This window comes from Sprattus sprattus (genome assembly GCF_963457725.1).
Source record: "Sprattus sprattus genome assembly, chromosome: 8".
Classification (NCBI taxonomy): Eukaryota; Metazoa; Chordata; class Actinopteri; order Clupeiformes; family Clupeidae; genus Sprattus; species Sprattus sprattus.
Window position 1 is genome coordinate 8,520,727 of NC_137927.1, and position 16,977 is coordinate 8,537,703.

The 16,977-nt window shown below is 47.0% G+C and overlaps 1 protein-coding gene across 1 annotated transcript in view; it reads right to left on the reverse strand.

Moving 5' to 3' along the window:
• furina (furin (paired basic amino acid cleaving enzyme) a) overlaps positions 1-16,977 on the reverse strand; it is a 111,408-nt gene that overhangs the window by 36,467 nt on the left and 57,964 nt on the right. The window contains exons 4-6 of the mRNA XM_080843066.1: positions 15,228-15,323; positions 11,691-11,819; positions 11,422-11,498 (exon numbers count right to left, since the gene is read on the reverse strand). Coding sequence (XP_080699192.1) covers positions 11,422-11,498; positions 11,691-11,819; positions 15,228-15,323 — 302 coding nt within the window. The remainder of the gene's footprint in view (positions 1-11,421; positions 11,499-11,690; positions 11,820-15,227; positions 15,324-16,977) is intronic.

Consider the following 16,977-nt stretch of genomic DNA (forward strand, 5'->3'; position numbering starts at 1 on the left):
CAAGAGGCGCTGAGCTGGGCGGGTACAGCTCAGAGCTCCAGTGCTTCACAGCTTTAGGGCAGGGGACGGGAGAACTGACTAACCCTTACCCTATCACATTTACATATGCGCACACACACACACACACACATATACAGTCATGGACAAAAATGTTGGCACCCTTGCACTTCTGTCAGATAATGCACCACTACTCCCAGAAAAGTGTTGCAATTTCAAATGCTTTTGTATTCACATGTTTATTTATTTAGTTTGCATTGGAAAAACACAAAAAATCTGAGAAATAATGTCAATAATGTCAATGTTTATTTCACACAAAACTCAAAAAATGGACTGGACAAAATGATTGGCACTCTCGACTTAATAATGGCTAAAACACGCTTAAAAATAAAGAAGTACAAATATCTGAAATCAATTGCTTCCAGTAACCATGAATGCGGTGTCTTACACCTCTCTACTGTAATTTTGGAGCACTCTTCTTTTGCCAACTGCTCCAGGTCACTCACATTTGAAGGGTGCCCTCTCCCAACTACTGATTTGAGATCATGCCACAGTTGTGCCATGGGATTAAAGATCTGGACTCATCTCGGACACTTCAGAACTCTCCAGTGCTTTGTCTTAACCATTTCTGGGTGCTTTATGAGGTGTGCTATGGGTCATTGTCCTTCTGGAAGACCCATGTCCTCTGACGGAGACCCAGCTTTCTGACACTGGGCCCTACATTGCGCCCAAAAATGATTTGGTAGTCCTCAGATTTCCTGATGCCATGCACTCAGTCAAGGCATTGGGTTCCAGAAGCAGCAAAGCAAACCCAAAACATCGGTCCAGCTCCACCATATTTGCCTGTAGGGACCGTGTTTTTTTCTTTGAAGGCCTTATTTCATTGTCTGTAAACTGCTATACCAAAAAGCTCTACTTTAGTCTCATCTGTCCACAGGATGTTCTCCCAGAATGATTTTGGCTTACCCAGGAAGGTTTAGGCAAACTCCAGTCTGGCTTATTTATGTCTCTGTGTCAGCAGTGGGGACCTCCTGCATCTCCTACCATAGCATCTAATTTCATTCAAAAGGCTACGGATAGTGCGAGCTGACACCGTTGTGCCCTGTGTCTGCAGGGTAGCTTGAATTTATTTGGAAGTTGTTCTAGTTTTTTTATCCACCTTTCATCTTTTGTTGCATTCTGTCATAAATGTTTCTCTTCCTTCCACATCCAGGGAGGTTAGTGACAATGCCATGGGCTGTAAACTTCTTGATGACGCTGCTCACAGTGGACACAGGAGCATTAAAATCTCTGGAGATGGACTTGTAGCCTTGAGATTGTTCATGCTTTCCTACAGTTTTGGTTCTCAAATCCTTCGACAATTATTTGCACTTCTTTCTTTTCTCCATGCTCAGTGCGGTATACACAGACACACAACACAAAGGTTGAGTCAACTTTGCTCCATTTTAACTGGTTGCAAATGTGATTTTTATATTACCAGCATCTGTAGCTTGCCACAGGTGAGTTTAAATAAAGATTAAATGAGCATTACATGATTGAAATACAATTACTGAAAGGGTGCCAATAATTTTGTCCGGCCCACTTTTGGAGATTTGTGTGGAATCATGTCAGATTTGGCTTTTCTTCTCTGCTTTTTTGTGTTGTTCCAATGCAAACAATAGAAATCAACATGTGAATACCAAAGCATTTGTAATTGCGACATTCTGGGAGAATTGGTACATTATCTGACAGAAGTGCAGGGGTGCCAATATTTTTTGTCCATGACTGTATATATATATATATATATATATACATACATATACATACATATACTCGCACGCACGCACACACACACACACACACACACACACACACACATTTATATATATATATATATATATATTCACACACAAACACACACGCACGCACGAACCCACGCACATAGGTACACACACACACACCCCCACACACAAGGACATAGAGAAAGGACATAGAGAATGCCAGCTGATGCTGAAGTTTGCAAAGCGAGGGCACACCTGTTGTACGGCCCTGGCTGTGCCACCTGGCAGTGCCAACGCAGCACCATGCCCACGGATCGTTTTTGACACTCAGACCCCAAGCTCAGTTCTCACGCTCAGGAACAGCCTCTGGATGGAGCAGCACAGTCCCCATAAGCCCCGTGGTCCTTGACTACAGAGCGGGGCTGCATGGAGACAGTCACCCGCATCCCACCCCCCACCCCTGGCCTCTGCCTCACCTCCCACAGGTCAGCGGACACGCCCGCACCGGTCACTCCCTCAACTCCCACGGGTCAGCGGACACGCTCACACAGACACACACACACACACACACATAGTGACACACACAGTGACACACACACACACACACACACACACAAACACACAAACAGGTCAACCACGAGGGCTCGGCTGACAGGTACAAAACCACCATAAGCACGGATCAGACCAAGTCCCCCCCTCAGTCGCCACGGCAGCTTGAGGTCAAAGTTTAATGTCACTGACATTACTGACCTCTGCAGGAACACAAGTCCCCCTTAACACGCATCATGGGAAAGAGATCAGCCCCAAGTCCTGAGCTGAGGGAAGGGGACTGTAGTCAGGCCAACACTGACTTTGTTAAGCACACTACAAAGCCAGGTCAACTGCACGGTGGCCATTAACAACATGTAATCTGTAAAGACACTTAAATCAATAAAGGACTGCTGGGAAGTTAGAGCGCTGTATAGGGTAGCCTGCAGCCACATGTAAGGAATGTAAATTGTACTCTGTGAGAAACAGAGCAGACCCGGAGTGTGTGTGCGTGTGTGAGTGTGTGTGTCACATGTAAAGGAATGTAAATGTACAGAGCAGACCCTTCGGTGTGTGTGTGTGTGTGTGTGTGTGTGTGTGTGTGTATGGACATTGTGAGAAACAGAGCAGACCCTTCGGAGCCCTCTTCATTAGCTTGACTGGGATTAGTGGGTAATGATGAGCTCCACAAATACACTCCCATATCAGCATAAGCACACTTAGTCATGCACTGACTTACAGCAGCCCTGATGGATTTACAGCATCATGGAACTGTGCAGTAGCATTTTCATTCTGCAAACATTGTCTGTGTGTGTGTGTGTGTGTGTGTGTGTGTGTGTGTGTGTGTGCTTATGTGTGTGTGTGTGTGTGTGCTTATGTGTGTGTACGTGCCTGCGTACGTGCGTGTGTTCAGTAGTCGTTAAAGCTTTGGCACTAAGATCAATTTATTGTGGGCCTCAGGCCAGGCCTCATGACCAGTCTCCTCAGGTTACACTGAAGCAGAGAACATGTTCATAGCCAGTACCCACCCCCCCCCCATCCACCCAGCGCTCTCTTATCATAGAAGACAGGGCACGGGACATGAAACCACATCCTTTTATCTGCCCCTTTATGAAGAGATAGGATTTTATTCATCAGAGGAAGTGTGTGTGTGTGTGTGTGTGTGTGTGTGTGTGTGTGTGTGTGTGTGTATGCAAGTTTATATGTGTGTGTGTGTGTGTGTGTGTGTGTGTGTGCAAGTTTGTATGCATGAGTGTGTGTGTGTGTGTGTGTGTGTGTGTGTGTGTGTGTGTGTGTGTATGAGAGTAAAGATAGAGAAAGTGAATGCTTTGAAGCCGGACGCATGCAGGCTGCTTGAGTGAGATACACTGAGCCTCCACTAGGCATGTGGTGGATCATTTGATCCAGCACTGAAGGCAAGTGTCATTTCATTTCTGTGTGCGTGTGTGTGTGTGTGTGTGTGTGTGTGTGTGTGTGTGTGTCAGAAAGATAGACAGATAGAGCATTAGTTACAGAGAGGCAGAGAGAGGCCAAGATAAAATGAGAAAAAAAATAAGAGGGAAGAGAGAGAGAAAAGAAAGAGAGGAAGTGTGTGTGTGTGTGTGTGTGTGTGTGTGTGAGAGAGAGAGATAGAGCGAGAGATCATGGTCAGAGCGATCTTGCTTCTCTCTTTTTCTCAGTTATTTATTTCTTTGTTTTGAGTCTTTGAAACAACGAGTCAGTCTAAAAACTTTTAAAATGTCTTCAGAAGTTTTCAGCAATCACTGACTGTGGAAAATGGCAAATCACTCTCTCACTGCAACAACCCCAGAGAGACAGTGTGTTTGTGTGAGTGTGTGTGTGTGTATGTGTGAGTGTGTGTGTGTGTGTGTGTGTGTGTGTGTGTGTGTGTGTGTGTGTGTGTGTGTGGCGTGTGTGTGTTTCTGTGTGTCTTTGTGTGTGTGTGTGTGAGAGAGAGTGAATGAGAGAGAGAGAGGAAGAGAGCAGGAGAGGGCCAAAAGGATTGATTAATGACGTTAATAGCCACCCGTCAAGCATGGATGTGTTTTGGTGATGGATCGTCCGACAGGTGTTTGGCACCGTGGTGTGACTGGCATCAGAGGAGGGAAGGGAACAGATTATGGTCCTGTTAACGCTTCATGTTCCCTTACCATCCATATCGTTGTGTACATATAGAGGATGACACACACTGTATGGTCACATCGCTACACACGCACACACACACACACACACAGAGTTTCCTCATTCATACCACACACTCACATTACCACACAGAAATACCCTCAGAAGACAGACTTGAATCATGAATGGGAAGAACACTTCAAAACCAAGATCAATGAGATTTATTGACAAACTTGAAAAGCTTGCTAAGCTCTCTTGACCCCAGAATGTCAGCCATAGCTGCACTCGCAACAAGGAGCTGCTTCGTCAAGGTCACCACGATCTGCTCATGTGGGTCCTCAGTCATAATAGGATCAGTATGCCTTTTGGCCAAACCAAGAATTATCTTCGCTTTGATGACAATGGCAACACAGATCTCGGCATCTCAACATGCCCTCGACACCCCAGAGGCTCCCATTGCCATATGCCACTTCCTCTGCTTGTGACCCATCCATTAAACATCTGAAGCAGCATCTTAATCATTGAGAGATAGAGAGTGAGAGAGACGGAAGACATTATGTTTGATCTTTCACACAAAGGGGCCATCTGTTTTGACTGCCCAGAGAACTAAAGCGAAGCGGCTCACACTGCCCTCTTCACAGACGATTAATCTGATATAAGAATCAGGAGCCGGTGACAACTTAGGGCAAGAATGAAGCGAATAACACTGTCGAAGTAAGAACATTTGGGTTTGCCTCAGGGCGAGATCTAATCTCAAGAGCCCGACTAAGGTCTCTACATCCTTACATGTCTGGACTGTTCAAACAGAATGCACAGACTCAGGAGAGGCAGCACAACACACAGCCACAATGGCTCGACATAAACTATAAACTTGTCAATTACACACACACAGACAGACAGACAGACAGACAGACAGACAGACAGACAGACAGACAGACAGACAGACAGACAGACAGACAGACAGACAGACAGGCAGGCAGGCAGGCAGACAGACAGGCAGGCAGGCAGGCAGGCAGGCAGACAGACAGGATAAAGGTGATATACTGGCAGCCATATGGTTGCGAAATAATACACATCTTGCCACCACGGTCTATGGAAATTTTTCTTCCGATAAGTCATGAGCAAACTGTTTAAGCCCTTCAGACACCTGTCCTATAACATACTCTTGATACTTAAATCATATCTGTATGACCGACTTGGGTACTGTGCTTAAATACTGACCAAAAGGCAACCCTGGACTGGTGGAGCTTTGAAAGGCCATCACATTTTACAGATTGCTGCTGTGAACTATTGCAAAGATCAGGGAACATTGCATTGCTATGGAGAAAAAACACAAAATATCTTTTTGGGCAATCCTTTGACAAACACAAAATAAATGTTGTGGCAATCCTTCAAAACCAACCTCAGATAACCCTCGCTAAAATCATGCAACACACACACCTTAAAAACAGTAGCCTCTTCAGGAAACCCACAACTCTAGCGTTGCAAACACGTTTGATTTTCATAACGGCCAAAAACTCTCATTTCTATGAAAACAGATCATATAAATAAATCCAAGAATTGCCCAGCTAGTGCAAAAATAAACAGTTCACATGAAAATGCAGCCCAGGGGTTGGCAAGGGTTGCCTGTCAAACAAGAACATAAACAAACCAACCAACCACACACAAAAAAAAACCTTCCATCTTTGGGTATAAAGACATCTGTGTGGTGGTGCCCTCATTAGGGGGAAGATGGCGGGAATTGTGGTGCACGTTGGCAGGGACCCTGGTGACAGGTCGATGTCTGACTGGTGTCAGGCTGGTTATCGGCACTGGCGAAATGCTGACAGGTGCCCTGGCAAGCTGCCACTGAGGTGGATCTCTCTGTCTCCACGATGACCTCATGAGGTAGGGAGGGTAGCAGGGAGGGTTGATGGAAGCAGAAAAGGTGAGAGCACGGGAATGGAGGGGTGAGGAGAAGAAAAAAACAAGTGCAGTGCAGACACGTTTGTGAGGAGGACCACATAGAAAAGACACGAACGACGAGCAAAAAGCAGAGAGAAACAGTTGACGGATAGACTGAGAGGAACTGTGAACTGTGAAGAGGAGCTAGGTGCTTAAACAGAGAAGAAGGCTGTTGCCGGTAAAAAAACACCATGGGAAAAAGGTGAGAGGCTTACAGACATGACGAAAGACACCATCTAGACACAGAGAAAAAAAAAATGATGAAGGATGAAAGGTTAGCCTCGCGGCTCCCTGTAAAGGCGAGTTTAAAGCAACGTGTAGATGAAAGGTTAGTTTAAACACCACTCCTCGTGCTGTCGGGATTCCGCTCAAAATCCCTTGGTAGAAATCCTGAGCAGGAGAGAGTGCCGTGGACAAAAGGTCACCAGTGAGAAAGGACCCAAAAAAAAAAAAATCTTGCAAAAGGTCCTTGAGAAATCGGAGCTCAACAGCCCTTTTACCGGGCGGTTAGCAGAAGTGGGATTAATGCCTGGAGTATGAAGCACTCGAAGGCTCTGGCGAGTCGTCTTCTGACTGTCAGCAGGAGGCATCGGGTTGTTAAACTGCTGCTTGTGACCTTGTCCATACATTAGGAACGGTGGGAGTTAGCGCCCGCCTAAAAGTGGATTAGTGCTTTTCCCGGCAGGCTTAGCAAGAAGCCAACAGAGACTCCCTTGCAGGAAAGGCCCTCTGATGTTGAAACCACAGCTGAGGGGATTGTAGGAGAATGTGAACTGAGGCTTTCTTCACAGTAACAGGGACGGAATAGCGAGGAGAGACCTCTTGTCTTGTTCGCTTAACGTCTTTAGACACCAGCAGCGACCAAAGGGTGTCTGAGCTTGTAGATCCAGTCAAAGGCAGCGCTGGGCATGAAAAGCTCAGAGCAATTCCTAGGAGGCAAGTTGGGAATGCAGGAAGAAACTCAAGAGCTAAATTATTTGAGTATAATCCCTTTTATATAAGCGTATCATATCACGCTCTTGACACCTCAGCTCTGTTGAGGCACAGAGGTGAAGATGGGACTTGACAAAACACGGCCTCATCACGGAACCGTTCACCTCATATCAGGTCGGCCTTCCAGGTCAAGTCAGGTCAACCGTGTGCGCTCTCCATGGCGCTGCGCAGAGCAGCCAATCAAGGCCATTATGCCGGAAGCTTCCACTAATTTGGAGCCAACTTCAAAAAGAAGTCTGCCTTCCACCCAAGAGACATACTTGGGGTCACAGAGCCAAGCTAAAATGATCCTCAATTATCACTGTGACCATGGCAACACCTCTCATCTCACCCTTGTGATTTTTTTCCCCCACTCTTGCTTAGCAGGGTCTATAGAGATTGAGAGAATACACAACTTCTAATGTCAGTAGGTTAATTGGTGATGGCATGGGACTTCCTTGATGTGTCTTGGTTCTTCTCAGTATTAATTACAGTGGGTGTGAGGCCTTGCTGGTGTCAGCTGGTGGTCTGAGGCAGCAGCAGAGAGAGCCGACTGCCCATAAGTCCTTCCTCAGTGGGGCTGCCAACGGCGGCCATCTTTGACCAATAACTCGTCGTCCTGCACGGCGGGAGTGGCAAAACTAAGAGGGGATGTCATTAATTTCCCGCCAGAGGTAAATGAGGCGGTTTCCTACTCCCCTCTGGATCTTTCTCCTCGCTGTGACCCAAGTCTAGTTATTTGCAGGTCCACAGGACTGCATTAAAAAAAAAAGCACTTGTCAAAAATACACATCGCAGATTGGCACCAAAACACTGGCACACACGCATGCTCTCCTGCTATGCTCTCCACAAGGCGCTGCCACTGCATCTGACAGGCAAAGCCACACAAACAAAAAATAAACAGCTCAGAGATGGCCGATAACAACTCCCCTCCTCTCCAGCCATCTTTCCCTGACATGTCCAGACCATGCAATGCCACACTATGGGAGCGCTGCAGGGAGAAAGACCCTGACAGAAGAGACAGGGCTTCACACTGCCACCTGCTCAGTGTGTGTCTCTGTGTGTCTCTGTGTGTCTCTGTGTGTCTCTGTGTGTCTCTGTGTGTCTCTGTGTGTCTCTGTGTGTCTCTGTGTGTCTCTGTGTGTCTCTGTGTGTCTCTGTGTGTCTGTGTGTGTCTGTGTGTCTATCTTTGTGCGTGCGCAAAGAAGCAACAAGCGGTGGGATGATTTATTATCTACACTTAGCTCTATCGACTGAAATTATGGAGACTAGTCCCAGTCCCTGTGGTGGGGGACAGGAGACTTTGCTTGGCTTGTATGGTGTGTGTGTGTGTGTGTGTGTGTGTGTGTGTGTGTGTGTGTGTGTGTGTGTGTGTGTGTGTGTGTGTGTGTGTGTGTGTGTGTGTGTGTGTGTGTGTGTGTGGGGACGGGGGACTGTGCTTGGCTTGGCTGCTTAAGGCTTCAAATCACGTGGAATTAAAAACGATCTCCCATAACTCACAGCCTGCATCTCGCTTAGCTAAATTCTTGTTGCTTCTTCCGCCATGCTTTCTCCGTAGTTGTGGTTGTGGTTCCCAGAAGGATATTGGAGCAAAACATTATTTGCATGTTTCAGATATTTTGGAACATTTGCAGAGGCTCCGTGAGCGGAGTTGCTCCTGAGGCATGAAGGCAATATTGGAGAAGAAACTAATGTCAGGGGTGATGCCTGTCTGCAAACATGCCGTTTCTTCACGTTTGGATGGCAGGCACGATTGGAGAGACGGCTATGCTGGGAGTGTGCCGCAGGAGAAGCTACTGATCCATGGAAACCAGAAGAAGAAAACACTGAAAGGGACAGAGGGGGTGCAGGGGACGGGGGGAAATAAGAGATTGCCGTGGGCAAACAGCAGCCAATGAATGGCCATATTGCTGAGGTAAAACTCTTGCTGGTGCCAGGGAAGAAAGAGAGCTTTATGGAGGGGCAACAGAGCCGGGCTTATGCACCTTTGGGCTGGGTCTGTATCCAGGCTCCAGCCTAGCAGCAGGGATGTAGCGGATGGATGGAGACGCATACAGAACCTCAGGCGCACTCAGACTCTCACGCCGTACAGAGATGCATATTCACAGACGGAGACACATACACATTTAAACAAATACATGCAAATACATTCATAAACAAACCAACACTCAGAAGCAAACAGCTGCTGATTCTCTCAGACAAAGTCACCTACTCTCACACACACACACACACACACACAAACAGACCAACACACAAACAGACCAACACACGCGCGCGCACGCGCAAAGTTTCATGAACAGGCTGGTTGAGGGGAGATAAGGTGCGGGTGAGAGGGTTGATGTGTGGGATATTCTCAAAGCAGAGCTTCAGCTGGCCAAACTGAAGTTAAAACATTAAATGTATCTTGCTGCATATTTACTTTTGTATCCCAAAAAAAAAAGACATGCATCCTGCCTCCCCACCCTAAATTAAAACCTCTAAACTGGGTCAAGTTCGCACAGACGCCCTCTCACTGCAGAGCGTTTGTGCGGTTTGCTCCCATTCAGGAATAGTGGGAAGCAGGCTCTGCATGGTGCTTTCCAACGAGCCGCATCTCTGACTGGGCCCCACTTCCTCTGGATCAGATTAAAGAGCAGGGGTCTGTTCTCAGATCACATGGAGGAGCAGGGGTCTGTTCTCAGATCACATGGAGGAGCAGGGGTCTGTTCTCAGATCACATGGAGGAGCAGGGGTCTGTTCTCAGATCACATGGAGGAGCAGGGGTCTGTTCTCAGATCACATGGAGGAGCAGGGGTCTGTTCTCAGATCACATGGAGGAGCAGGGGTCTGTTCTCATCAGATCTTACCCTCCCTTCAAATTGCTCTCTTTCCTCTAAACCCTCATCGTTCTCTTTGTCATTGTTCTCCTGCTCTCCGTGCCGCCTCCTTCTCTCGGTCATCCTGTCCCTTTATCTCTCTTGCAGGATCTACATTTGTCTCCCTTTCCCAATCTCTTTCTCTCCTCCCTCCTGCTCATTCTCTCCCTGCAACCCTCCGTCGCCCTAGGCTGTGGGGTTCATCAATTTACCATCCTTAAAGAAAGGACAGCCAACTTCAGCCAACTTCATAGACTACAAAGTCGTACCATTTGGGCTGAGGCACCTTTGATTCCTGGTCGCTGGCATTTCTAAGCCTTTCAGCCTGTCATTACCAACAGTGGTTATCCTGGAGATGGAAAAAAAAAAAAAAAAACCTTGCTGACCCGTGTCCCCCCTCCAACAACAGTTCCTTGGTGAGAAAATCCAAAATGAAAGTGAGTCTGAATGAAACGGAGCGACTTTAATTTTTTTGAACGGATGCAAAGACCCCCTCGCGGGCAGTGCCGGATCGTGACGGATCAGAGCCACCACTCTTAATTCACTTAATTCAGACCTCGGTTAAAAAGGCTGTTTACCATCGGGTCTCTGATCATCCTTAAAACATACAAGCTGTTCAGACCCTCCGACAATAAAGCCGCTTTCTTCCTAAACAAGCATAATCCTCTTCAGATTTAGCAGCTCTGAAGTAGGCCATGCTAAAATGCCCAGCGGATGCGCTGAAATATGCAGGGCTGCTTGGGAGAGAGGCTTGGAGTTACACTGAAAGGTTTGTGTGTTAGTTCCACACATTCATCTCTGCTACCTTTAATAAGAGGGCGTACAACCCCTCAAAGAAGGAGGTCTGCCGAATTTTTATACAGAGTCACATTATGAGGAGCATACTGAGACGATTCATGGTGGCTATTACTGCTGTGCCGTGGTTCTACTCAGAGTAGGCGAGACGGTGGGGGGGGGGGGGGGGGGGGGACTGCAAGCTCCTCTGAGGAGGAGGGGGAGATTTAACTCAACACAGAGAAACTGCCCAAGAGGAAAAGCAGATCGCCACTGCAATATTTAAAAAGCATGGCGCAGAATCACACAGAAGTAACTATTTACAGTTTCTGCTATCACACCATGCAAAGAACCACTGATACCATATACCATCTTTTGTTTTGAGTTTGAATGCAATTCAAATACTTCTGATAGGACTTTTCTTTTTGTACTTGCGGGGTGCAGTGTGATGAGAACCAAGGGACCCCTACCTGTTGTCATTGAGCTGTGTGTATCGTGGCTGAGGATCGTTGTCTCCGTCGTTCACGTCATAACTGGCATCTGGATCCTACAGATCGCCACAAAAGGACACAGAAACATTTCACAACTGAGTTCCCACAGGATGAGGAGCTGGTTGTCTTGGAAACCTGGTATATAATATGCTAAAAAAAACTGCATAATTGGATTAAATCATCTTTGGTTCTTCAAGTGACAGGAAATTAGCAGGTCTTCAATAGACCCTAATGGTTTTGATGCTCACGTAGTTCTGGATGAGGTCTGGATGGTTCTTCTCTATGCCATCATCGAGGATGGAGACGACGACCCCTTTCCCCGTGAAGCCCTGCTCCCAGGCGCTCTTGGCATTCAGGTCGTGCTGGTTCGGATTGGTCTATTGGAACAAAGGAGAACAAACAATATGTTACATTATATTGCTTTTAAGACATTCATAAACAATATCATTACTTTTTTGTCAAAGGGACCCTGTGCAATGCGCACGTGTGTGTGTGTGTGTGTGTGTGTGTGTGTGTGTGTGTGTGTGTGTGTGTGTGTGTGTGTGTGTGTGTGTGTGTGTGTGTGTGAGAACACACTGCTTATTTCAGCTCCTACAGCTCAGTGGTAATTTTTTAATCACAAGAACAATAAGGAACATCAATGATTAACGTCAGCGCAAACTGCCGGTAGCACCGTGGCATGTTCTTTCAACACTGATTAGAAAAGGATTATGGGGAGGCATAATGTGAGCTGTTCACATTTTCACCAGCCGGCGTTGGCCCTCAGCGCCTTACCTCTACTCTACTCCTGAGGGGAGAGCCATGTCAGACAGGCCCTGCTGACAGCTGCAGACTCAGGCTCTGACGTCACACTAAGCACTACTAAGAAAGGAGCATCCTAAAGGAACTCCAGTTGTGTGTACAGAACACAACAGTTCCACGCTGTCTAATGCTCTAGTAGTCCCCAGCTTGTACGTAATGCTAGTAGCCATAACCTCTTGACTGTTCGAGAGGCCAGACACCATCACTCACAGTCTGCTGGAGAGACACAACTTTTCCATGTACTAAGAGCTTTTGGGACGTGACCTCTCCCTTTCTTCTCTCCTCTCTCTCTGTCTGTCTGCCTGTGTACTGCAGAAGAGGTGGGCGTTTTGGCAGACGACAGAACTGATGCCTGGCATGGTTCGCGCTCTCTCCTTGTCCACGTAATCGCCACCACGATCCCCAAACCAAGGGCGCAACACACCCCAACCAGGCACAGGCAGGGTGGGGGAACACCACACACACTCACTCGCACACACACACACACACTCACACAGACACACACACTCACACACAATCATGTAGGTTGTGGAAATAATAACACTACACGCCTTAGGTTTTTCTCTCGCCATCCTCTTGGTATTAAATTGCTGAGACTGACCTTTGAGTCTGTTTGCTGAGACCACCGAGTCTCAAATGTCTAAAATTGGCGTTTTTAATTTTTTTCTCTCCTATAATTCCAAGACATTCGACCTGCCCTCCTTTCTCCGCATAGAGATTTTCCTCTTCTTCTGAATGTTGAGTGTACGTCATCACACAAGGGTAAAAACTAAACACAGCTCAGTTGTTTGTGGTCCTTCCGGAGAATAAATCTCATTTAACAATCTCTACTCTCACGTGTGGTACACAGTGCTGTGAGGCTCTTAAAAAAGAAATGCTGTCCTCCGATCTCAATGTTGGCAACTGTGACTGCGGGACTGGCATTGCACTGAGCAGCCGGGACATAAATATTAAACAGTTGCTGCTACTGCGGAGCTAATTAACTCTCTTGTTAGCCAAAACACAAAAGCACACTTCTGACAGATTTTAGAACGGTCCCTCAGAAAAAGTGCCTTGAAGCTTTTTTAAGACTGTAATGCACTCGTTCAAAGGCACACCTCAAAAGAACAGCCTAACGCTACATTTTTTTTTTTTTTTTTTTCCAATCGGCAAGTCTAATTTGCGGAGGTTTCAGAAAGCAGTTCCAAATTTACGACTGTTTGTGTTCACACAGTAAAGGGATTACACACTCTATAAACTCCCTATTGCTTGTCATTTTAAAGATATTTTAATTGGGTCTCCAGTTAAACATTTCTTTTGCGAGCTCCGGCATTTTAGCAAGCTGAAAACTGCCAGATGTGCATTTTATACCGCCGTCTAATAGGCCTACATCTGAAAAGAAAAAATGAGGACCAGCAGAATGATGAACGGCTGGTTGCGTGCGTCATGCCAACCACACACACACACACACGCACGCACATATATATCATTACTGGTTGTGTGGGGTCTGACAACAGATGTCTAACCATCAGTTGTGTTTTGCCAAAATGTGCAAACAAGGGAAAAAGAAATGGGGCAAACCAGCTATAGGGTAAATCTACTATAGGGCCAACCAGCTATAGGGTTAATCTTCTTTGGGCTCTTTTGAGTTCTCTCTCCAATCCAATCACAGAGATTCGAGCACCAAACAAGAGGGCCAATCCCGGCAGAAGAGGTTCACAGTCAGGACCAGCGTACAACTCTATACAAAACTAATAAAGACGTTCTTTTAAGAAAAGATGGTTATATTTTTCCTTTAAAACATCATCAAGAACAATTCCTATTTCCAGATAGCTGTAACAGATGTGTCTATCTACAAAATAATGTACGCATACCCTTGGCTTTACAAGAAGCTATTCTGTGAAAAAAAACACGAGGCAAATATGCATTTTCATTACTGCGTCTGTAATGAATGCTTGCTGATAACGGGCTGCTGGCCTAAACTGCAGCGTTGACAGCCACAGGACGAGGAGGACATTATCATCTTGATGGAACAAATCACATCACATTGCATCACAGAAACCGTGCAGACAACATTTTCATTTCCGAATGGCGTCAGGTGACATGAAAACCGAACTTCCTTTGCCCTCTGGACTAAACGGCATTCCAGTTATTATTAATTTATTTGTCATCCTTTCCCTTTTCACATTTTTAAACGTCTTTCTTTATTTTGTGTTTCCTGAAGCAGAGCAGTCTGCCGTCAGACGCTGTCTGGCTGACTCTGCTAATGAGTTCACTTCCGTCTTACATAATTGCCACATTAACGGGGGCCAAATTGAACAGACCCTTGCGCACTCAAACAGAACCGAAAATAACAAAGAAACAAAAAAAAAGCCACTCATGCGGGGAGAGGGTAGGGGGGCGGCCCTTCATCATTAAAACGGGAGGAAAGAAAGCAGCTCAATCCATGTTTAAGTAGGAAACTAAGACTTAAGTGACTAATCTCTGCAATAACATATTTTTAAAAACAAGACGGCGTAAACATTCCCCCCAATTCCGCTGCTCAGATGCGCAAAATGCGCTGGATCTTGATTCCGAAATAGAACCACTCATATTCACAATGCTTTCCAAACCAATGAAGTCTGCAGCAGGCTTCTCCGAAGAGACATCACCGGTAACGTCACCGCTCTCGTGTTCCAGGGGGGCATGACTCATCAGGTGACACGGCTGAGAGTTCGAGGAAGCAGGCAGAGGCAAAAAGGTCTGAGCAGTCATGGGGGGGCTGTGACTAATCACAAATGATCAGATGACTAAGCTAATTACAGTGACTATTAGCATCAGTCCAGCAGAAATTGATTTGCACACTGCCGTCAGTGTTGTTCAACAAACTGTTGAACAATAGCAGTCAGGGATGGGTATAGAGCTGTGCAACTCCAGCCAGTGTAGCCTCATCATGGGTGGAGTGTTAGAGCACTGTGTTCTTGTGTGTTGTGGAGGAGTAAACTGGATCAGTCTCGCCCACTCACCAGGTACCACTGCTGTGCAAACTTTGGGTCGGTCGGATCTGCGTAGATGTCTCTCTTCACCCGCTGCTTAATCTCCTGCTGTTCCGCCCACGTTACCTAAAGCACATACACGCACGCACACACACACACACACACACACACACACACACACACACACACACACACACACACACACACACACACACACACACACACACACACACACACACACACACACACACACACACACACACACACACACACACACACACACACACACACACACACACACACACACACACACACAGAAGAGGGAGAGAGAGAGAGAGAGCACCGAACAGATTAATTTAAAAGGGCGGTTTAATAATTAGACGACACTCAGGAGAAGAAGAGTAGCCTCCAGCCAGTCTTTGACTTCTGCTGGAGCCCACGGTGCAGTTCAGCCTGGAGCCGAGCATGAATGAGTCCCCACTATCGCCTCCATCAGCCCCGGCCACTGATGGATGGGCCTGCAGCGGCTGCGAGGTAATTATTTTGTGTAAGAGACAGTTATGGGGGAACAGAATGGCGATGAAACTAAATAAGGGGAAGGAGTCCAAAAAAAAGAGGGAACTTAAAAAATCCCCCTGACAGAATTCAATTATTGAAATCAGAGATTAAAAGGGTGTGTGTGTGTGTGTGTGTGTGTGTGTGTGTGTGTGGTTGTGAGTGGGGGGCATGCAGAGGGGAGAATACAGATGCCTCCTCGGCAGAGAGAGAGAGAGGGACTGAGAGAAAGGGGATGAGAGAGATGGAGGACGTGGAAAATTGATGGCAGGAATGGGAGACTAATTAAACTGTTAGATGAGGGCAGATAGCGGACCACACACACGGGCAAATGCGTGCACACACACTTTCTTTCCCTCACACTCACACGCAACACTCTCTTTCTTTCTCGCTCTCTCTATCACACACACACACACACACACACACACACACACACACACACACACACACACACACACACACACACACACACACACACACACACACACACACACACACACACACACACAAAGCTTTGTCCTCTCTCCTCCCCCCCCCCCCCCCCCCCCCCCCCCCCGTTCAAGCCCTCATAAAAGAAAGAGATAACAGTACCGAGGTACAGCAGGAGGGGAGGACTTGAGGCCTTTCGCTTTCTATGCAGAAACAAGGGACAGGGACAGAGACAGGGACAGCGACAGCGACAGCGACAGGGACAGGGACAGGGACAGGGACAGGGACAGGGACAGGGACAGGGACAGGGACAGGGACAGGGACAGGAGCCTATGCAGACTGATGCACAACCCCACAGCATCGGATTTCTCCCAGGCAAGCACTGCATGATTTCAGGAGCCGTGTGGAACAACAGCTCCGCATCAGAGAGCCAGAGTAACGCAGACATCTAGTCAGCATCCAGCAGACACTGAAGTCACACAGAAGCTACAGAACCCTCTCTCTCTCAGCTTGACCATAATACTAACAGCTCAGCATCAGAGAGCCAGAGTAACGCAAACATCTAATCAGATGGGGGCTGATCTACATCCAGACCAACAGTCACACAGAAGCTCCAGAACCCTCTCTCTCAACCAGACCATATTACCAGCAGCCCAGCAACAGAGTCCTTAGAGCCCAGCATCGGCCTACTGCACTGCAGAATACAGAATCAGACTGGTGCTTTACATCCATCATTACAATGTTGCTGCTATAACAGCTGCATTTTGTGTCAGGTCTGTGCTCTGTCCTTGTCCTG